General features: G+C 48.1%; 1 protein-coding gene across 1 annotated transcript in view; it reads right to left on the bottom strand.

Moving 5' to 3' along the window:
* Nucleotides 1-11,227: 11,227 nt before the first annotated feature.
* The window catches only part of BMERB1 (bMERB domain containing 1), a 145,282-nt gene continuing 133,609 nt past the window's right edge, over nucleotides 11,228-22,900 (bottom strand). Inside the window, exons 4-6 of the mRNA XM_055561952.1 lie at nucleotides 16,032-16,146; nucleotides 14,645-14,727; nucleotides 11,228-12,094 (exon numbers count right to left, since the gene is read on the bottom strand). Coding sequence (XP_055417927.1) covers nucleotides 11,982-12,094; nucleotides 14,645-14,727; nucleotides 16,032-16,146 — 311 coding nt within the window. The 3' untranslated portion in view covers nucleotides 11,228-11,981. The remainder of the gene's footprint in view (nucleotides 12,095-14,644; nucleotides 14,728-16,031; nucleotides 16,147-22,900) is intronic.

Genomic DNA, 22,900 nt, shown 5'->3' with positions numbered 1-22,900 from the left:
TCGAACCCAGGTCTCCCACACTGCAGGCAGATTCTTTATGTCTGAGCCAGCAGGGAAGCCCAATCTTGTCAGCAACCCCACCCTTTTGAAACTTTGCAGAAGAAAGAAGAATGCAAGACTGTTACTGCCTTCGTCCTTATCACATACCTCTGCCTGACTCTATAACCTCTCCCTGTTTCCAGGGTTGTTGTTCAGTTGCTCAGTTGTGTCTGACTCTTTGTGACCCCATAGACAGCAGCACACCAGGCCTCCCTGTCCTTCACTATCTCCTGGAGCTTACTCAAACTCATGTCTGTTGAGTCAGTGATGCCATCCAACCATCTCATCCTCTGCTGCCCTCTTCTCCTTCTGCCCTCAATCATTCCCAGCATCAGGGTCTTTTCGAATGAGTTGTCTCTTCGCATTAGGTGGCCAAAGTATTGGAGCTTCACCATCAGTCCTTCCAATAAATATTCAGGATTGATTTCCTTTAGGATTGACTGATCAGATCTCCTTGCTATTCAAAGGACTCCCAAGAATCTTCTCCAGCGCCACAATTTGAAAGGAGGAGACCTGCACACACATAAATCTTGTCAGCAACCCCACCCTTGAACTATTGCTATGACTCCTCCCGGGTTGGGACATACAATTTTGAAAGGCATGAGCCCACTGTTTCCCCCTTTGCCTGGCAAAGCAATAAGGCTGCTATTTTCTACTTAACCCAAACCTCTGGGATTCGATTCAGCATCACTTTCTGAGGCTGATTCCACATGGACTTGGCAGAAGTAGAGGGAGGGGACAGGTGTGGGGAGGATGTGAGGGTGTGTAGAGCGAGGCGGGGTGCAGTCGGTTGGGTGTGACTGCATGCCTGGGACAGTGCGGACACTGGGGAAGCACATGAAACTGAGCTCGGTGGACATTTAGGTCACAGCAGCTTTGTCACTTGGCAGTGTATCCATGGCTCTGCTCACCATCAGCTTCATGAGGGCAGGACCCAGGTTGGGCTTGCTTCCTACGTGCAGATGTGGGCAGTACACATCCACTTCACTGCATGGTTTGCGCAACCCCTTCCCATGCACCATCTCGTTTAACCCTCCACGGTTCTCTCCATTTCACAGATCTGGACACTGAGGCCCAGAGAGGTGAAGGAACCACCCCAGCTCACATATAGAGTGTTGAGTGGGGATCTTAACCTGGCAGGCTGGAGCCCTTCATCAGTGTCTATCTTCTCTTCCCTGCAGTTAATCCTGCTGGGCAGTGGGTTTTGTTCAGACTTAACATCGGATAGGGGGCCTCCTCCACCCTCCTGTTAGACAACGTCTCCCTCCCTGGAACGTCAGGTACCTGAAGACAGGACTACCCCTGTTCATCGCTGTGTTCCCTGGTACCTGCCGAGGGCTGCATTCGCAGGTGGAATTCACGAACACATGAACAGAAAGGGGACAGGACATGTGCTCCTCAAACCAGCGTTCCTGAGTGTCTCGCCCCAGCCCCTGGTGCCCACTCAGCTGTCCCGAGTCTCGGCAGGTGGCCCTGGACATGTTCTAACTGCTTCTCCTGGAGCTGCAGATGAGTTCAGTCATTGAGCCCCTGCAGCCCAGGGCTGTCCAGTCAGCATGGAATGGAAAGGTTCGTAAGGGGCTCAGCGATTTGCTGGCGTGGCCATGAGTCACCTATGAGTACAGCTCAACAGGGAGTGGAGTGATGATGACGCTGGGATTAGAAATGAGAAATAAACATCCCGTGCTTGAGTCTCACCCAGCTCTCTGACTCAAGCCCTGGCTCTACACTTACATGCTGTGTGACTTTGGGCTAGTCACTTCCCCTCTCTGAGCCTCAGTTCCCCATCTGCCAAATACAGGTGATGAACCCTCCGTCTGATGGGAAAGAGTGTAAGGGAGCACTCCCCTGCCTGATGCGTTGGGCTTCCACACCAGCCCCTTGCTAAAATGCTCGCAGCGATCCCATCCTGTTGCAAAGTCCTGTGGGCCCTTTTCACAAAGTTCTTAAGGTCTCACAGCCTCTGGGTCGAGCTGGATGCTGTGTCCCATGCCCTCCTTGACACTGCCTAGTGTTTCCAGCTGCTCCTACTCAGTTTGTTCCTTTAAGTGATGGTGTAAGCAAGGATCTAAAGCTGGAGCAGCAGTGAGAAGGGAGGTGGGAGAGGTATGCAGGGGCTGGATGGAGTGAGCCTTTGAAACCCAGGTCCAAGCCCTGAGACTGTGAGGATGGAGGGGACGATGCAGGGGAGTTTTACACTTGGAAGCAGCACACCTGGTTAGATTTGCTCTTTAAGGAGGTCATTTTGACTTGAGAGAGTGGTGCACAGGTAGACCAGAGAAAGGCTGGCAGATCTGAGAAGTTCTTGGCACAAGAAGAATGCGAGAAGGTCCAGGAGAGATGCCAACAGAGAGCATGGCAAGAACTAAAAAACATCAAAGAATCTTTCTGCAGCCCCAGTTCAAAGAGGGACCCCAGCAAGCAGGTGGGACGAAGCCAGGGATATGGGAAGGGGCCAGATCTGACTGGGCCTTTGAAACCATGTGAAAGAACATGGATGTTGTCCTTAAGGCCTTGGAAATGGTTTTAAGGAGGGAAATGACAATTAGGTTTGCATTATTCAGAAAATCACGTGGCCACTGTGTGGAGAACAGCCAGTGCTAAGGAGGCTAGTTACGAAACCACTGCAGTTGACCAAGACAAGCTAGAGGGGCAACACTGGGTGGTGGGAAGATGGGGGTGTGGACAGATTCTAGAGAAGTTTAGGAGGTTGAAGTTAAAAGACTTGGGGCTTCCCCGGTGGCTCAGACAATAAAGAATCTGCCTGCAATGCAGGAGACCCAGGTTCGATCCCTGGTTGGGACGATCCCCTGGAGAAGGAAATAGCAACCCACTCCAGTATTCTTTCCTGAAGAATCCCATGGACAGAGGAGCCTGGTTGGTTACAGTCCCTGGGGTTGCAAAACAGTCAGAAATAACTTAGCAACTAAACAACAAGCTAAAGACAATTGCATGGATGTGAGGAGGAAGAGAAGAGTCAAGGACAAGTTCTAGGATAATCTTGGCTATTTGGTGGTGCCCTTTTCTGAGATGGAAAAACAGAGGAAGCTGAGGCACTTTAGGATAGGGGTTGGCTGACATTTTCTTAAACGACCAAAGAGCAAATGTTTTAGGATTTGCAGGCCATTTGGTCTCTTACCACAGTTCAGTTCAGTTCAGTTCAGTTCAGTCTCAGTCGTGTCCGATTCTTTGCGGCCCTGTGGACTGCAGCATGTGGCCCCCATCCATCACCAACTCCCAGAGTTTACTCAAACTCATGTCCATTGAGTCAGTGATGCCATCCAACCATCTCACCCTCTGTCATCCCCTTCCCCTCCTGCCTTCAATCTTTCCCAGCATCAGGGTCTTTTCCAATGAGTCAGTTCTTCACATCAAGTGGCCAAAGTATTGGAGCTTCAGCATCAGTCCTTCCAGTGAATATTCAAGACTGATTTCCTTTAGGATCGACTGGTTTGATTTCCTTGCAGTCCAAGGGAGTTTCAAGAGTCTTCTCCAACACCACAGTTCAAAAGCATGAATTCTTCAGTGCTCAGCTTTCTTTATGGCTTTCTCTTTTTCTTTCTTTCTCTTTTTCCTCTTTTTAAATTTCTTTCTTTTCTTTTTTTTTAATTTCTTTTTTTCTCTTATTTTTAAAATTTCTTTCTCTTGCCACAACCACCTAAGACTTTACTGCTGCAGCAAAAAGCAGCCGTAGACAATACACAAAAGCACTTGGTTATGTTCCAATACAACTTAATTTACAAAAACAGTTGGTGGGCTGGTTTGCCACACCTGTTTAGGACATGTCTTTTACGGTGTGCCTGCTCCGGATCTGAATGAAGACCCTCAGGAAGAAGGGGTCTGAGTGTAGGAGAAAGGTCTAGGTGCATAAGAGAACTTAGGAGTGGTCAGAGTGCCATCTAAGAGCAGGTGGCTGGGGCTGTGGCAGGGAGAGAATGCTGAGGGCCAGGCCCTGAGGACAGGAAGTGATAAAGGAGACTGGAGAGAGGTGGGAGGTACACCTAGACAGTGGGGTGTGTTGGCAGTCAAGTCAGGCAGACAGCTGGCAGGAGGGCTGATGTGCCAACTGGATTCAGATGAGGGGTGTCAGAATATGCCACTCAAAACACGCCCCTTCAGCATAAGGATTATTTGAAGCTAAAGGCTATTGAGAAACAGCAGATGCACAAAAAGCTCTAAACACAAGGTACACATTTTCCTTTTATAAAACAAATCTCCATTTATAAAGTGAAAATGAAAGTCACTCAATTGTGTCTGACTCTTTGTGACCCCATGGACTATACAGTCCATGGAATTCTCCAGGCCAGAAAACAGGAGTGGGTAGCTGTTCCCTTCTCCAGGGGATCTCCCCAACCCAGTGATCTAACCCAGGTTTCCCACATGGCAGGCAGATTCTTTACCAGCTGAGCCACCAGGGAAGCCCTCCATTTATAAGGAAATTCCCACTTGTGAAAGGTCCTCTTCTAGCCCAAGAAGAGGAGGATTTCCATGGAGAAGGCAGGACTTCAATCTGCATAATAAACAACCCTTGTTTACCTGCTTTTCCTGGTCATCCTCCCATAACTTGTCTCCTCTGCCCAGAAGCCCCAAACCCCTTTCCTTTGGTTTTAACCTTGCTGTTGTTCAGTTTCTAAGTCGTGTCCATCTCTTGGTGACCCCATGAACTGCAGTCCACCAGGCTTCCTTACTTTAGCTTAAGGTTTAGGTTTTAGCCTAAGATGGTACATAAACCCATGTTCTAACCACCTCCTGGCACTACTCATTGCTGGGTTATGTACGATGCACGTGTTAATAAACTTATCTAGCTTTTCTCTTGTTAATCTGTCTGTGGCCAGTCTCATTGACAGGGTCCCCATTGCAGAACCTAAAATGGTTAAAGGAATGGGACTTCCCTGATGGTTCATTGGTTTGGACTCCACAGTCCAATGCAGGGGCCATGGGTTCGATCCCTGGCTGGAAAATGAGAAACTGCATGGCTCGTGGCACAGTCAAAAGATTAGACAGATAGATGGTAGACGGACAGATGAAAGATAGAGAAATAGAAGATTAAAGGTAGATACTTCTCTCCCCTATGTAACCAAATGGTTGCATTTCAGCAAGAGGGGTCAGTGACGAGAGTGACAGAAGCCAGATGAGAATAGTTTGAGAAGGGAGCTGGAGATGAGTGTTAGGTAGTTAGAATAGGAAACAGGAGTCCAAAATGGCTAAAAGACAAGGAAGGGAAAAACCTGTGAAAATAGAACAAAGGAAGGTCCGAGGACCGGAGTGAGGACTTCAGGTAGAACAAACAGCACTCCTGGCTCGCCCAATTTACATAGGGCAGGCCCGGGGCGAGAGGGTGGGGGGAAACATATAAAAAGAGGAGCCAAAGGGCTCTCTCTCTCTCTTTCTCCAGCGTGCTCCTCCACTCGCTTCTCTTCTCTTCACGTCTTGGGGTTGGCATGCCCTCACACTTCGAGGATGGATTCTCCTGCTATTATCTAAATAAAATAGAGCTGTAACACTGATCTGTCTAAGAGCTATAACACGATTTGTCCCAGACCCAAGAACTGTGACACACCAAGGGCTTTAATGTCCGTCGCTCTAAATCTTTGTTGTGACGAGACAGAGCCGAGGAGCATACACTTGCCCGACATGAGGAAAGTGGAGACAGCAAGATGATGGACAGCTCTCAACAAGTCAGGGCTGTGAAGTGTATAAAAATGTGTGAACTGCCAGGAAAGATGGAATAGAGGGTTTTTTGTTTGTTAACGGGAGAGATTTGCTTAAATGCTGACGGGGAGAGAAATGATGATTGAGACTACAAAAGGGGATGAGGGAATGAATGGCCATCCTGCCATTAACTGCTCATGGCACCTAGGACCACTTCCTCATCTACAGAGCAGAAGTAATAACGAAAGCAGATAGGGTAGGGGCTCCTTGGAGAAAGAGAACCAGGCATGGCTTCCTTGACATAGGAGAGCTCATTCTGGCTTAAGCCATTTTGTGATCTAAGCCTGGCCACAATGCTTGCCCATGAAGAGCTCCCAGGAATTAATGCTCTTAAGGGGACAAAAGAAGATAGGAACAGAGAAAAGGCAGTCAAACAATGGTGCAGTGATAAAGCAGAATCCTAGTTCCTCGTCAAGGGATGTGCATAATCTGATATGGTCCCTGAGTTCTGCAGGAGCTAAGGCCCCCCACCGAGGAGGAGGATGGAATTTTGAGGTTGATTATAACTTCAGATTTCAGTCAGCTAAGGCTTGGACTCTGTTGACCTTGGCCACAATTCTATGGTGAATTCTTCTCTCCTAAAACCCCTTCATAAATATGCATGTACCCTTAGCTTAAAACCTCCCCAGTTTTGCTGCTGGGAAGGCACTGCTTTGGGAAATATCCCCAGTGTTCTGTGTTGTTCAGTCAATAAGTTGTGTCTGATTCTTTGCGACCCCATGGACTTCAGCACACCAGGCTTACCTGTCCTTCACCGTCTCCAGGAGTTCGCTCAAATTCATGTCAGTTGAGTTGGTGATGCCATCCAACCATCTCTTCCTCTGTCACCCCTTCTCCTCCTGCCAGCATCAGGGTCTTTTCCAATGAGTCGGCTTTTCACATCAGGTGGTCAAACTATTGGAGCTTCTGCTTCAGCATCAGTCCTTCCAGTGAATATTCAGGGTGAATTTCACTTAGGATTGACTAGTTTGATCTCCTTGTGATCCAAGGGATTCTCAGCAGTCTTCTCCAGCATCACAATTTGAAAGCATCAGTTCTTCAGCACTCAGCCTTCTTGAAGATCCAATTCTCACATTTGCACATAACTGCTGGAAAAAACAAAACCATATCTTTGACTGTATAGACTTTTGTTGGCAAAGGGATGTCTTCACTTTTTAATACACTGTCTAGGTTTGTAATAGCTTTTCTTCCAAGGAGAAAGCATTTTTTTATTTCATGGCTATAGTCACCATCAGCAGTGGTTTTGCAGCCCAAGAAAATAAAATCTGTCACTGTTTCCCCTTCTATTTGCAACGATATATGGTACTGGATGCTGTGATCTTAATTTTTTGAATGCTGAGTTTTAAGCCAGCTTTTCCACTCTCTTCTTTCACCCTCATCAAGAGGCTCTTAAGTTCCTCTTCACTTTCTGCCATTAAAGTGGTGTCATCTGCATATCTGAGGTCGTTGATATTTCTCCTGGCCATTTTGGTTCCAGCTTGTGATTCATCCAGCCCAGCATTTAACATGATGTACTCTGCACAGGAGTTAAATAAGCAGGGTGACAGTATACAGCCTTGACATACTCCTTTCCCAATTCTGAACCAGTCTGTTGCTCCATGCCAGTTCTAACTGTTGCTAAGTCTTGTCCTGCATACAGGTTTCTCAGGAGACAGATAAGGTGGTCTGGTATTCCCATCTCTTTAAGAATTTTCCACAGTTTGTTGTGATCCACAGAAAAGTTTTAGCATAGTCAATGAAGCAGATGTTTTTCTGGAATTCTCTTGCCTTTTCTATGATCCAGTGGATGTTGGCAATTTGATCTCTGGTTCATCTCCCTTTTCTAAATCCAGCTTGTACATCTGGAAGTTCTTGGTTCAGGTACTGCTGAAGCCTAGCTTGAAGGAGTTTGAGCATTACCTTGTTAGCAGGTGAAATGAGCACAATTGTATGGTAGTTTGACCATTCTTTGGCATCGCCTTTCTTTGGGATTGGAATGAAAAATGACCTTTTCCAGTCCTGTGGCCACTGCTGAGTTTTCCAAATTCACTAACATACTGAGTGCAGCACTTTAACAGCATCTCCTTATTTGTTGCAAATAATAAATCTTTCTTTCTGATCTTTGGCTTGGTTGTGTCTACTGACTCAACACCCAGCAAGAAGAGAACCCAGTTTTCAGATACAGTTAAGTCACCTGCATACAAAAGATCAAGTTGCGAACTTTCAAAGATGTGAATGTGGAGCCTACTAATGAAGACCTGATGGAATTGGAGGCCCAGAGAAAGGACAAAGAGAGACAAGAGGAAAAGGAAGTAACTGAAGAACCAAAGAGATTTATGATGCAGAAAATGGCAAGGTTTTCTTTATTTGTGGTACAGGACCCAAACGCAGAATGATAGTCAATTTTATTAGTTGGGTACCTAGGTTTACTTTGTTGGACTACAAAAAATTGGACTTATGAGCACACTCTAGGAACTGAACATATTCATATGTACCAATGAAGTACATATGAAGACTTACTGTGCCAATAATAGGATCTGTCTCATGGTGTTGATGTGAAAGGCAAGTGAGAAAGTGTGCATACATGCTCAGTGCACAGCGACAGACTTTCAGTAATTGTGTCTCCAGCTATTATTGTCCCCTTCCCCAACTGACCCCCAAAAGGAGTGAGTCTGGGGTATGGGACCCTGAGACCTGCAAGTTTTCCCAGCTTTGCAGGCAGCCCTGGGGATCTGGGAGCATATCGAACAATTACTTTCTTCTGCTCTTCTGTGAAAACCTCAATAAATGATGCGGGTTTTTGTTTTGTTTTGTTTTGTTTTGCTTAAAAAAATCAATAGCAATGACAGGAACATAAGTTAGATGTACCCCAGAGCTCAGCGGGTGTACCAGAAGCAGGATTTTTATGAGGGTTTCGATCTTTTTTAGCTTGTTGGAGCGGTGAGTGACTGCTGTCTAATTGGTCTGAGGTCAGGCCTTCCAGACACACATTTTCTACCAGGAAGGGAGAGAGGTAGATTCTTTTCAGCCTGAGTGTTTATTGAAAGAATGGAGAGCACCTGTGTAGTGGGTTAAATAGTGTCCCCCTGAAACCAAGCAGGACCCTGTGCACCTCCTGGGCATGGAAGCCTTTCTGTCCCATTTCTTGTTTATAGGAAATAGATTCCAGCTTCCATGACCTTCCCTGAGTTCCAAAGGGCAGATTGGAACTGTTGCTAACCAGAGAAGGGAGGGGACGCAGAGACAAGACAAGACCAGCCCTGAAACAATAATACAGCCTTGGGGGCAGGGTCCTGGTTCTGGGGTACACAAGGGGTACACCTAACAGTATCTTTGAGCTCTTTACAGAACTAAAACTCCTCCAAAATGGAAGATGTTAGCATTCTTCATTCCAGAGAAGACCATCTGAGGCCAGGTTAAAGGAACCAGAGAAGCTCATCAAGAGATTACCTGAGATTAAGAGTGTAGGCCCTGCACACACCCTAATCAGCAGCCCTGCCCATGAATCAGAGCTATAAAACACAATTTTTGAGGGCAGAATCCCACTGTGTCCCCCTTTGCCTGGCAAAGCAGTAAAGCTATTCTTTTCTAGTGCACCCAAAACTCTGCTCTGAAATTTGATTCAACACCACTGCCCAGAGGCTGAGTTTTCAGCATCACCCCTGCCCCAAATTCATGGCCACTTGCCATCTCAGAATCTGAACTTATTTGGGAACAGGGTCTTACGAGAAGTTGCTAAGGTAAGGATTGTGATGCGATCATCCCAGACTTAGTGTCATACAGGCATACGGTTGAGCTGTCCACTCTCTGTGCATCTCTAATGTAACTGCGCATGCTCAGTCACTCAGTCGTATCCAACTCTATGCAACCCCATGGACTGCAGCCTGCCATGCTCCTCTGTCCATAGGATTCTCCAGGCAAGAATACTGGAGTGGGTTGCCGTGCCCTCCTCCAGCGGATCTTCCCTACCCAAGGATCGAACCTGGGTCTCTTACATCTCCTGCATTGGCAGGTAGGTTCTTTATCACTAGCACTACCTGGGAGGGTCCCTAAATCCAATGACTGGTGTCCTCACAAGAAGAGAGGTCCAGAGACACAGACAGAGAGGGACTATAGAAGAGGTAGAGATTGAAGTGATAAAGTCAAGGATTACCAGGGGCCACCAGGAGCTGGAAGAGGCAAGGAAGCATTCTTCCCAAGACCTTCAGAGAGAGCACAGTCCTGAGGACACTGGCTTCTGGCCTCCAGAACTGTGAGACTATAAATTTCTGTTGTTTAAACCCCGCTGGTTGAGGGAATACATTATGGCAACCCTAGGAAGACTGGCTTCGTGCTTGGTCTAGGGCAGTGTCCCCTGAGGCCAGGTGATGGTACTGGCAGCAACCTGAGGGAGCCTCTTCATCTTCAGAATAGACAGGAAGTGGTGAGCAGGCTGAAGCTTGGACTGAAGCAGAAGCACATCAGTAACATAGTGGGAGGGCCTGGGAGCATGCTCCCAGCCAGGAGGGGCCATCGCACTCCAAGATATTTTGTGTCAATTCCAAAGCTGCTGTGACTAGAGAGACCTTCACTTTTTTTTCTTTTTTTGATTTACAAATATTTTGAAAAAATGTGACCCATGTAATGTGAATCTTACTTCTAGGAGTCTGTGCTAAGAAAAAATCAGAAATTCAGATGAAGTTTCACCCAACACCCCACCCCCTTCTCCACCCCTCAGGATGTTTATCCTGACATTACTTATAAAACTGAAAAACTAGAAACAGCTTAAAAGTTTAATATGGAGGGTCTGGTTAGATAAATTACAGTATATCCACAGATGGATTACTAAGCAGCCATTGTAAATATTTATGACGTGTTTAATGTTTACAAAGAGCTTTTAATGACGTGGCAGAATGATAGTGATCCTATGATAGGTGGGGAAAAAAAGTTATAGAACGGTACAACAGAATGCCAATCATGAAAAAAAAATGCATAAAAAAAGACAGAGAAGACATATGCCAAAATGTCAGAGTAAGTGGAGAAATATTGGGAGTTTAAAAAAACAAACAAAAACCTTTTTTATACTTTTGGTACTTTGTAAATGATTAACTAACTATGTACATGGGTTACTTCTATAGTCAAGAATAAAGTAAAAACTTTAAAAATGCTGCGTACGTGGTTTCCAGTTTTATTTTCTCCAATGGATGATTGCACATCAGCGAATCTTGAGTTAACGCTAACTACTTAGGCCGGTCACGACACACACACGTACAGAGAGGTCACATGGGCTGTGCCGGGCTGGCTGTAGCAAAAGTACATCAAGTTACACAGGTGGAATTTTTCAGGCTGGTTAAAATACACCACCGAATGATTGGACACAGTTGGGTCAGGCCGCCTCTCCCGCCTGCCGCTGATGTTTGCAGAGGTCTGTGTGTTAGGCCGGTGAGTGGCACCCTGCCGGCACACCATCCAGCCTACGGGCCCCGGAGGTGGAGAGTAAGTACGTCTGCTCTGGGTCTGTTCTCATCTTCCCTGGCCTCGGGTTGGAGCTCCCAGCTCTCTGCTACCTCTTCCAAGCACTGGGTGCGCTCCAGCCGGGGGAGGGGATCCCCACGCACCTGGAACAGATGTTGCAAAGGAAGAACCGAGAGCAGACAGACACAGTCCTGATGTGAGCCGCGCCCAGACACCGGAGGGGAGGAAGCGGGAGACGTGACGACGACCACACACAAGCTCAGTCTTTCCAGATGGGCCCTCTGTGTCTCCACAGACACGTGGGCTACGTGGAGCCCTCCAGGGCCCAAACCCCTGGGAGAGGAAAGAACGGGGGGACGGGACCGTCTGGGGCGGCCTGACAGCAGAGCTAGGAGAGCAGCTAGGGGAAGCGTCCAGCATGGCTCTGGACTGCTGAAAAGTCACACCTGTACACACCTGGGGATCATGCCCCTCTCCCAGTTCATTCGCACGGTGGGTGAGATACAGCTAGCTAGAAGTGGAGATAATACTTTTTTCAAGGGAGGACCTTTCCTGGTGGTTGGATAAACAGGGAGACAGACTCCTGGGTTCGGCATGCTCTGGGGAGGGCCATGCGACGGTGAGGGACTCCCTATTGCTACACTCTGTACAGGGTGGCTGGGCCCTTGGCGGCGGTCACGGGCTTGCCTTCAATCCCTTCTGCCTTGGAGAGCTCTTGGGCCCCGGTGAAATGGGGGCTCTGAAGACAAGAGGGTGGGAGGGGGTCCCCGTGGCCCCGGGGGCACCCCACGTGGGGGCTACATGATGCTGCACTGGGCGGCCCCGCAGCAATCCTTGATGAGCGCCAGCCCCGTCTTGGCCACTGTGGGCTTGCTAGGCGGGGGGTCTGCTTTCTTCTCTGCTCGGGAGCCTGCAGCAAGGTAGGAGAGTGGGGGGCAGGGCGGGGAAACAGGAGAGAGGCAGAGGTGAGGTGAGGAGAGCCCTGACCATCTGCAGCCCCAGGTCCCCCCCAACCCCGGCCAGGCCCCGCCCCAAGGCCACACAGGTCAAGTCTGGGGAGCTGACATGCGTTTTATATGGCCCTGCTGACCGTTCCCACCTCCCTGGAGGTCCAGCGGCTTTCAGGCCTTGGCTTCTAACTACAGCTTTTAGCCCTTCTCCTGTTCTGTTCTCCTCACCGTTGTTATCTGCCAAGCTCAGCACCGGGTCTGTCATCCAAGAAGTATTTGACTGAGAAATAAGAAGTCACTTCAACCAGAGGGCTACCTTTCAGTTCTGGAAAATGCTCACTCATTATCACTTCAGATACCCTCGCCTCTCATTCTCCATTCTTGTTCCTTCTGGAATGCCTCTTAGATGTCCATTTAACACTATTACTCTTATTATTCCATGTTTCATAACTTCCCTTTCACATTTCCCATCTGTTTGTCTCTTGGCGCTGAATTCCAGGGTAATTTTCTCAGCTCTGTCTTCCAATTATATGAATCCTCCCTTCAGCTGTGTCTTTGTGTTTCATCCATTGAGTTTCACTTCAGTGACAATAGTTTCTTTTTTTTTTTTTTTTGCCACGCAGCTTGTGGAATTTTAGTTCTGCAGTCAGTGACTGAAGCTGGGCCCTTGGCAGTGACAACACAAAGTCCTAACCCCTGGACCATCGGGGAATTCCTCAGACAGTAATTTTTTAGAAGGCTAATTCTTTGCTAATTTACCTCTTCTTTTTTTTCATAGCATCTTACTATTTCATTTTGAGTATTATTCCTTCTTTTATCTCTAAAGTCATTGTAAACACACTTATTATCTCTTAGATACTCTCTTATTTCTGGTTCATGGGAGGACAGACATTCTCTTTTGTTGCATCTACGGACTCCTTTCATGGTGTTTCCATTCTTCATGGGTTTTAAATTTTTTATTGAGAGAGCATCAGCATGGGAGTTGTTTTTAATCTGTGGGCTGTGTTATGGGAGCTGAGGGGTCTCTGTTGAGCAACTTTACATTTGCTTTGCTGGGGTTCCAGAGATTCCACTGGTTTTAGATTAGTTTTAATTTTTCAGCTTGGGATTCCAGCCCACATGGATGATGTATATTTGGACCCAACACTTGCATGTGGTACAGGCTTGGTGTTTTGAATTCTGGCTGGAATTCTTTTTTCTATCCATAATCTTACACAGAAGACAAGTTTCCTTGCTTGTTTCCTTTTCCACACTGTTAGGTAGAGTTTTTCTAATTTGCCTTTCATGGAAGAGAGAGTCTACTGAAGATGCTGGATTTAGGCAAAAACCATGTGCCTCGTGACTTTAGGGGCCTGCAGAAGGACCAGGGCCCTTCTCTTTCTTTATTCCTTCACACAGTACCAATGTGTTTTCATGGAATATTATCAATGGATAGTTAGGGAAAAACTGGGTTTGTGGCTTCAGCTGGTAGTGGCAGCTTCAGGGTTTTGTCTTCCTAACAAGACTGTCCATCGCTCTTCCTCTGGTAACAGTTCATGCCCCTGTGGCTACAGGGGCAGAAAATCACAACTTCCCAGCCCCTTCGATGGGCCTAGCAGGTGGGAACGTGATCCAAGAAAGGCTGGTCAGAATCTTACGCATTTAGATAGCAGTTATTGCCTTGCTTCTCTGCTAAGTTATGGTCCTGGATCTCTGGCCCCACAAAGGCCTGTGTAGGAGGAGGAAGTGAAGTTAAGATGACAAGAGGTGCCAAGTGGACAACCAGAAGGAAAGCAAAGGTGTCTAGTCCCTGGAGCCCTGGCTCCCACTGCTCTTTTTCCAGCAAATCACCTTTTATTGCTAGGGCCAGTTTGAATTGGGCACCCATTTCTTATTACTCAAAGTGGCCTCACTGGGCCAATAAGGAGAAGGCAGTTCCTATCCAGCAGGACTGGTTATCACTTTAATATGCTCGTGGGTATTGGAAGCCTACAAACAGTGGTCAAGGGCACAGCATTTCCCAAACTTATTTCACCCAGAACCCTTTTTGCTTTGAGTATCTTGTGAGGCTGGTATTGTGAGAAGCAAACTTCTGCCTTTGTTCCTCCAGCGATTCCAACTCCAACAGAGGCCAGAGCTCCCTGAGCCTTAGTTCCCACCTTCTTGCCTCAGTGGCCACTCAACTCCTTTTATGAACTGTACCAAATCATATGAGCAAGGACTAGCTCCCAGCACTAGCTAGCTACACAGTTTGCAGGACTCAGTGCAAAATGAAAAGGTGGGGCCTCTTGTTGGAAAATTCTTAAGACTTCCAAGACAGCAATAGCAGGACATGCAAGCAAGCACAGTGCCCTTCTAGGAGTCGGGCCCTGGGCTTCCTCACCCGTGAAGCTGGCCCTGCCTGCTGCCATCCTGTGCTCAAGTTTGATCTCTAGAAAGCATTTTTGTTGTGTCCCCTTGGCTTCCAGACCTCATTTAAAATTTCCTTTTCTCTCGGATGCGGGAGGAGAAGGAATAGTGTATGCACTCACTGGCTGAAGATTTGGTTACTTTGTCTAGAGGTTTTAACTTGATTCTCAGAAAATCGGCCATTTCCTTATCTTCTTCTTGCTCCCTGTGAAGACAGATATGTAAAGACAGGAAAGAACAGTAAGCCAGGAGAGCATCAAGGAACTGATAAAATGAGGCAAGAGTGTGGGATCATGTATCAGACTTTAGGGATGGTGCATGTAAGTTGCTGTGTGTTATATGTGGGTGGTGCATATATGCTGATGTGTACTGTGTGTGACTGGTGCACGTGTTATGTGTGGATGGTAATGTATGTTACATGTGGGTGGAACACGTGTGTGATGTTTTGTGTGTGGGTGGTGGGCACATGTTGTTATGTGTGTACAGTGGTGGGTGTGTGTTGTTTGATGAATCTACTCTGAAGCAGAAACACATATCAGTGATGGAGTAAATGCCCACGCCCGCTGGTGTGAGACCCTAAGGCAGAGGCAGGGGCGTTAGAGGACCCAGCCTCCCTACCAGAGATTTAGTGAGCGGGGCAATTCCTCTCCTGATCCTGCACCTTTAAGTTACCCTAGACAAAGTATGTGGCAGGTCTCAGAAGGCAAGCCGCCTCAGCTCTCCCAAGGGTCACCAGAAGCAAAGCCAATGGTCTGAGCCTGGCTGAGCTGGGAAAAGTGCATCCTAGCAGCCTTGGAGGACTCGGGAGGTCACAGAGAATTAAAGGGAAGTTGTCTTCTGGTTTGGAAGAGGCCCGTTGAGCCTCTGCCCTGTGGACTCTCAAGATTTTGCTCCAGTACAAAAAAATTCAAGAATCAACACTGGCATTTATCATGCCCTCTGGTCTCCTGCAGAGACTTCAGGAGCACTGTGGCTCCAGGGCCCATGGTTGACCAGATCAATGGGGCAGGGGCATCTACAAATACGAGACCCTGAAGACTAGGGAGGGGCATCAGAGGATCCCAGGAGACAAGAAGGGAGAGAACAGAGCTGGGAAGTGTGGAGGGTGGGTGAGGAAGCAAGTTAGGACAGAGGGTAGAGTTTCTGTAGAAACGAATAGAAGTTTCTGGAAAAGGTGCCTTGACGAGTTGGGAGAAAGCTCAGTAAAAAGAAGGTGTAGGAAGCTCTTCCATGTGCTCTGTGATGTAATTCCTCCCTGGTCACCTTCTCAGATGACATTCACTTAAGATCCACAGGCAAAACTTTTGAAGCTGGATTTAAATTTCTCTTGAATAGGCCGTGGGGCCTCGGGCCAGAAGGATTCATCTGGATCTAGTGTTTGGGAAGCATTTGGCCAGGACACACCCGTCGCAATGCTGTGAGTCTGGGAGCAGATGACAGGCTTTGGAAGGAAGCTGAGCTGCATGCCAACAGCCCCAGCCCTGCCCAGGGGACACACTCCCCACTTACCTTAACCGCTCAACCTCGGCATCGTCCACCAGGAAGTCTCTCTTCTGCACCAGTTTGTGGATCTTCTGGATGAGCTCATCTTCTCTCTGCTTCTGCAACTTAGTTTTTTCTTTTTCTGGGAAGAAGAACACATTAGCAGAGACAGGTTGAGTGTAACTGAGTCCGAGAGGCCAGGGTTGGAATCCTGGCTCGACCATTTAACTTGCTGGATGAACCTGGAAAGGCAAGTGGATTGGTTCAAGCTTGTTTCCTCCTCTGTAAAATACACAGTAGGGCTTGAATGCAAGAGTGCGGGAATCTTAGTAAACGACTTGGCACAGAGCTGGCCCGTGGTGGATGCTTGCTAAATGATATTGATGCTGCAACAGGGTCCTGAAGAAGGCTGAGGGGAGAAGGGCACAGGCGGGGTGCAGGAGATGACTACTCTGGAGTGAGGCTTACCCAACCCATCAGACGAAAAGCACCCATGCTTTCCCAACCTGTTCTAAATACCAAGGGCTAGAGCATCATAGCAGAGACAAAACAACGAGGGCTGGACATGAAGACTGAGACAACCAGGAGGGCAGAAACTTAACCCTGCATTGGCTCCCTCTGCTCAGACCCCTTCAGAAGATAAAACTCATGGGGCAGCTTGTCCCTCTGCCAGTTCAAACTGTCACTGACTATTTCCTCTAGACCTGGAGGCAGAACCAGAGACAAGGAGAATATAATATTTAGGTTAGAGAGAAAATCAGTTTCTTTCACTAATCAGAGGGGAGCAAGGAATTGGGATCTAGCAGCCCCTGTGTTTCTGCTCATCGCTGTGCTGACGACGGTAGTGGGTCCCGAAGTCTGATTCTGCAAATCACTCGTCAGCATCATAGAGCCTCCTTGCCCTCTGCAGATGGATTAACCACAGCGCCCTTGGACTCAAGGAGTGATGTCACTGTCCTTTCCAAGTTACCAGCAGCAGCCTTCCAATACTCCCCTGTCCTCCGCCAGGGCCCAGATCTTACACCAGCATCATGTGGCTATGACTAGAGTCCCCAGGAACTCAGAAACCTCCCTCCTCAAGCTGTTCATCCCCACTATCTCTTGCCAGTTCAGGCATCTCCCAGTCTCCCCAGACACTCAGATGCAGCCCTCTGCTCAGGGCCCTCAGCCCGTCCATAAACTCACAGGAGAGGCCACCTACTCAAAGGGGTCTTTCTCAGCTTGCAAACCAGTTACTGACCCAGGTCTCCATACCACCAGCCAGCGCTGTTCACCTGCTTGTGTGTATGACGTACGCTTCTGGCCAGCATCTCTCACCTGCCCCCAGGTACGACCTACCTGCCTTAAGCCCCAACTACCTACCTGCAGGCTCCACCCACCTACCTGCAGGCATCACCCATTTACCTGCTGGTATCACTCACCTGCCTGCAAGCATCACCCATCTGCTTCCAGGCACCACTCACCTATCTACTGGTACTTTTGTGCCAGTCACCTATCCACTACTACTTTTATTTCCCAGCATCACCCACCTACTTGCCAACTTTATCCCCTGTTGGCATCACACATCTGATTCCTAATTCCATGGGCTTGCCGATGTGACCCTCCAACTCGCTTCTCATCTCCTCCAGCACACCTCCTTAGCCCAGGCCACCATCATCTCTCCCTGGACCATGCCGTGGCCTCCTAACTGTAGACTAAGGTGGTCGGTAGACCTTATCACAACTGGGAGACCTCGCCATAGGATCACAATCCTGGCCTGATGCCCCAGCTCCTCCTCTTCTTAGCTGTGTGACTCTAGGCACATTCCTCAACCTCTCTGAGCATCCAGTCTCTGGACAGAGACAGTCATAAAGTTGTCGCAAGTTTTAAGAGAGGCTCACTGCCTGGTACACAGTTAGGGTTCATGAACAGTCAGCTACTATTATCATAGGCTCTTATTTTACATCATCACTTTTGCTTTCATGATTAAAGGCTCTCTAGATTACACATTTACCAAACCAGGTACAAAAGAAATAAACACTGAAAGAAAAGCAAGTGTCATGGCATAAGAAGCAGGCAAAAGTAAGTGCTTAATAAATGGCAACAATTATCATTGTATTTGTATTACCGTGTATTATATTTTCATTTAATCTGGGTTTCTCAACCTTGGCACTACTGACATTTGAGGCTGGACCATTCTCTGTCATGGGTGCTGTCTGGAGCACTGTAGAATGTTGAGCAGCGCCCCTGACCTCTGCCCACTAGACGCCAGGAGCAGCCCCCTCTCCTAGTGGTGACCACCAACTGGGTCTCCTGACAAGACCAATGTCCTCTGCGGGGCAAATCACCCTGGTTGATGGTTGAGAATTACTAGTTGAATTCTTTCCAACAACTCTATTCTTTTTTTTTTTTTTTTTTTGAGACACTATTTTTATGTCCAAGAGGAGGGTACCATGGCCTCTACAGCCAAGTCTAAGCATCCCCAGCCCAGAGGGGCTGGTGGTGGCAGGGGAGGTGGGTGAGATGTCTTAGCTTGTCCCTGAGAAGCCCTGAGGGTGTGGAGGGCCCCAGGTGTTCTCTCTCATCATGCGTGTGTGAAGTCACTTCAGTCGTGTCCGGCTCTTTGCGACCCTGTGGACTGTAGCCCGCCAGGCTCCTCTGTCCATAGGATTCTCCAGGCAAGAATACTGGAGTGGGATGCTATTTCCTTCTTCAGGGGATCTTCCCAACCCAGGAATCGAACTCAAGTCTCTTAGGTCTCCTGCATTGGCAGGCGGGTTCTTTACCACTAGCGCCACCTGCCTGGTAGCTCAGACAGCAAAGAATCTGCCTGAAATGCAGTTTGATCTCTGGGTCCAGAGATTCCCTGGGGGAGGAAATGGTAACCCACTCCAGTATTCTTGCCTGGAGAATCCCTTGGACCGAGGAACCGGGCGGGCTACAGTCCATGGGGTCACAAAGAGTCAGATGTGATTGAGTGACTTTGTCTCATCATAGTCTGCTGAATTGTTTTCTGACCCTGGCAAGAGAAGCATGATTTTCTTGGCCTTTCAGTCCTCTCTTTACTTATTATTTTTCTTGCTGTATTGCTGGGAGCATTGGGTTGTTTCCTCCTAAACCCACCTAAGTCCATCTAGAAACCTGGCACTGCTGCAGGGAATATGCAGAAATGCTCTCAACAACAAGGAGTCAGAGGACACAGTGGGGAGAGGTGAACGGCAAGGCAGGAGAGGAAAGGGAACTTTAATATCTGCATTTCTTCAGGGAAGTGATTGGGAAGATGCGGTTTCCTAGGAGAATCAGTGGGGGTCGGGGGGGGAGGACCTGGGCTCTGTTGCTAAGTGACCCATTGACCTTCTGTGTTTCTCTGCAGGACCGCCGATGGCATTTTAAGCAGAACACATCCTTCAGCGGGGACTGTCCCCTCCATGCCGGTTTAGCATTCCTGGTTTCTGCCCATTGAGTGTCAGTACTGATCTCATGTTTATTTAACCTTTTTTTGAGTGAATTTTGGTATTCTAAATATTGCATGAAAATATGATTGCTGAATTTCTCATGTTTCAGCTGAGCGCCTTTTTCTTCTCACCCTAATCCCAGTCCTAGTCAGTGATACAGTCTAGGTATTATGTCCACCAAAGACTCCCAACTTCCACCCACTTCCCACCCACGCTCCAGAGGCTGCCATGGCCCCCGGTGAAGCCCCTCTGGCCTGGGGAGGCCTTGGCTGGCCACACCCTGGTGTCTCCTTTGCCCCAGTGCCACCCATGTGTCCTGCTGAGCTAAGAGTGGGCTCTGGGAATTCTTCCACTCAAGAGAGAGACATCAACCCATGCTGGGCCCATCACAGACCCCTGGGAAGCTGAAAATTGGGATATAGAGTCGGGCTCTTGGGTGGGAAAATCATGGAAGGGAGATGAAGTTGTAACCGAGCAGGGACCCTCTGGGGTCTTCTTGGGACAAACACCACCATCCCCCACCAATATCCTCTGCTTCAGCTCCTATCTGAAATCACCTAGATAATAGTATCTGATGCACATTTCCTGAATTGTTTTACAGAGGCTAACCCCTCCACCCCCACCACCAAATGGGACATGTTAACTACTTGATGGACATAAGCCCGTAGCCCCCAGGCCTTCTGAAGCCTAAAGATTGACAGTGTTAACCCCTGGGACACTGCCCAGTGACCTCACCATCACCCAATCAGAGAATTGTGCACGAGCCGATTACAGACCCTGGGATGCCCCTCCCTCACCTGGGCTTCAAGAATGCTTTGCTGAGACCCATGGAGGAGCTCTGGTATTCTGAGCACTAGCTGTCCTGGACGCCTGGCTTGTCCCTGCAATAAATGCTGCACTTTCCTTCCCCACCACCAGGTGGCAGCAGGCCGGCTTTACTGCACAGGGGCAAGTGGGACCCATGTGTGGTTTGCTAACAGTGGCCTTGCTTGGCTCATGTGCTAGAGGGAAGACATGGAACGAGCTCCAAAATTGACAGTGAGAGACAGCAGGGGCCAAAAATATTCCACGGCTTTCCTGATTCTGGTTCTGAACCCTTGTGAGGTTGGGCTGAGCTTTCTGCCTATATTAGGATAAATAGTACTCCTGTTGTTGTTCTGTCGCCCAGTCATATCTGATTCTTTGCAACCCCATGGACTGCAGCATGCCAGGCCTCTCCATCCCTCATCATCTCCCAAAGTTTGCCCACGTTCATGCCCATTGCATCAGTGATGCCGTCCAGCCGTCTCATCCTCTGAAGCCCTCTTCTCCTTGTGGCCACCCCTAATTTTATTTGGAAATACCTTACTTGGGAATAGGGTTTTTGTGGATATAATTAGTTAAGATGAGGTCATACTCATTCAGATGAGCCCTTAATCCAATAATTAGTGTTCTTATCAGAAGAGGAGATGGGGACTTTCCTGGTGGGCCAGTGGCTAAGACTCTGCCCTCCCAGTGCAAGGGGCCCAGGTTCTATCCCTGGTTGGGGAACTAGGTCCCACATGCCACCACAAAGATGGAAGGTCCCGCGTGCTACAACGAAGACCTGGTGCAGCCAAAATAAATATAATTTTTTTTTTTTTTAAAAGAGGAGATGACACAGAGATACACAAAAAGAGGAAGCCCATGACAGAGGCAGAGACTGGGATAAGGCAGCTACAAGCCAAGGAATGAGGATTGATGGGAACCATCAGAAGCTGGAAGACGCAAAGAGGGCTTCTCTTCTCCAGCCCCCAGCAGCAGGATCCTGGTCCTAAAGTTCTATTGTTTTGAAGTAACCAGGAAGGGTTAATTATGACTCCCTGCTGAATCGGTTCCTATCTCTTTAAATCTTGTTTGCCGCTTTTTTTATTATCAGCATACATAACGGCTTGCCTCAGGGAACCCTGCTGCCTCTGCCTAACTGTTAAACTGTAGATGGCAGAAAGAAAGAAATTAACACACCCCACCCTGCCTGAGGTTTGCCATTCTAGGAGATAGTTGCAGGAATTAAATGGTCTTTTTGTTTCCTCACCTCCCCCCATCTCTGATCCATAAAAGAACCTGACATCCAGGCCCCACATGATGGTTATTTTGAGACGCTAGCCTGCCATCTTCTCTGTCAGCCGGCTCCCAAATAAAGTCCCTTCCCTGTCTTAACACCTTGTCTCGGATTTACTGGCCTACCATGCGGCAAGTAGAGTGAACCTGGACTCCATGTCATCATAACAATCGATTTTAGAACATTTTAATTGCCTCAAGAAGAAGCCCCACAGCCAGACCTGTCACTTCCCCTTTTCTTAAATTCTATTTATTTATTATCTTTATTTTGGGGGGCCATGCCACACAGCATGTGGGATCTCAGTTCTCTAACCAGAGATCAAACTCACGCCCCCTGCATTGGATGCCAGGAGTCTTAATCCCTGGACCACCAAGGAAGTCCCATCACCCCCTTTCAATGAGGGCTGGCTACTCACTGGTGTCCTCTCAGGGCCCGCACACTGCCTGGCACCTAGTGAAAGTGGTAGTCACTCAGCCACGTCCGACTCTGCGACCCCATGGACTGCAGCCCGCCAGGCTCCTCTGTCCATGGGATTCTCCAGGCAAGAGTACTGGAGTGGGTTGCCTTTCCCTTCTCCAGGGGATCTTGCACTTAGGCAGATTCTTTACCGTCTGAGCCACCAGGGAAGCCTCAGTAGTTGCTCATTAAAGCAATGACGCCAGAAGATTCCATAATCATTGCACACACTCCTCTTAGAATAAAGTATGTTTGCTATCTTGCGTCATCTCAGGGCATATCCGCAACAACCGTGTGCATGCCTCATGGTTTGTTTCCTTTTGCAGACAAAGAATTTAAGGCTCAGGAAATCAAGGTGCTCAGTGAAGGTCATTTAGCTGGCAATCCTGGCTTCAAACCCAAATCTCTGGATTTTCAAGTGTTTCTCAGGGCAATTTGCCCACCTCCCTGGCCAGGGGATATCTGGCAACATCTGGAGACATTTTTAAAGACTTTACAGCATTTTAAAATCCAAAAATTGTTAGATCAAACTTTAAGTTGGGGATTGTCTCTATGTTGAGAAGTTTAAGTGTCCCCAGAGGCATCTAACCCAGCTTGGATGAGCAAGGAAGGTGTTCTTTGGGAAATGGGTCAAAGAAGCTATGACCTGAAGGATGAGAAGGATGTGTTAGGTTAATGGCATGCTGTGCTGTGCTTAGGCATTCAGTACTGTCTAACTCTTTGTGACCCCAGGGATTGTAGCCCACTGGGCCCCTTTATCTATGGGGATTCTCCAGGCAAGAATATTGGAGTGGGGTTGCCATGCCCTCCTCCAGGGGATCTTCCCAACCCAGCATTGAACCCAGGTCTCTCACACTGCAGGCAGATTGTTTACCGTCTGAGCCACCAGGAAGCTCAGGTTAATAATAACAATAATAATACGTGTG

Source organism: Bubalus kerabau, chromosome 23 (genome assembly GCF_029407905.1).
Source record: "Bubalus kerabau isolate K-KA32 ecotype Philippines breed swamp buffalo chromosome 23, PCC_UOA_SB_1v2, whole genome shotgun sequence".
Lineage (NCBI taxonomy): Eukaryota > Metazoa > Chordata > Mammalia > Artiodactyla > Bovidae > Bubalus > Bubalus kerabau.
The sequence above is the reverse complement of the archived record's forward strand: the minus strand, read 5'-3'. Positions and strand labels throughout refer to the sequence as shown.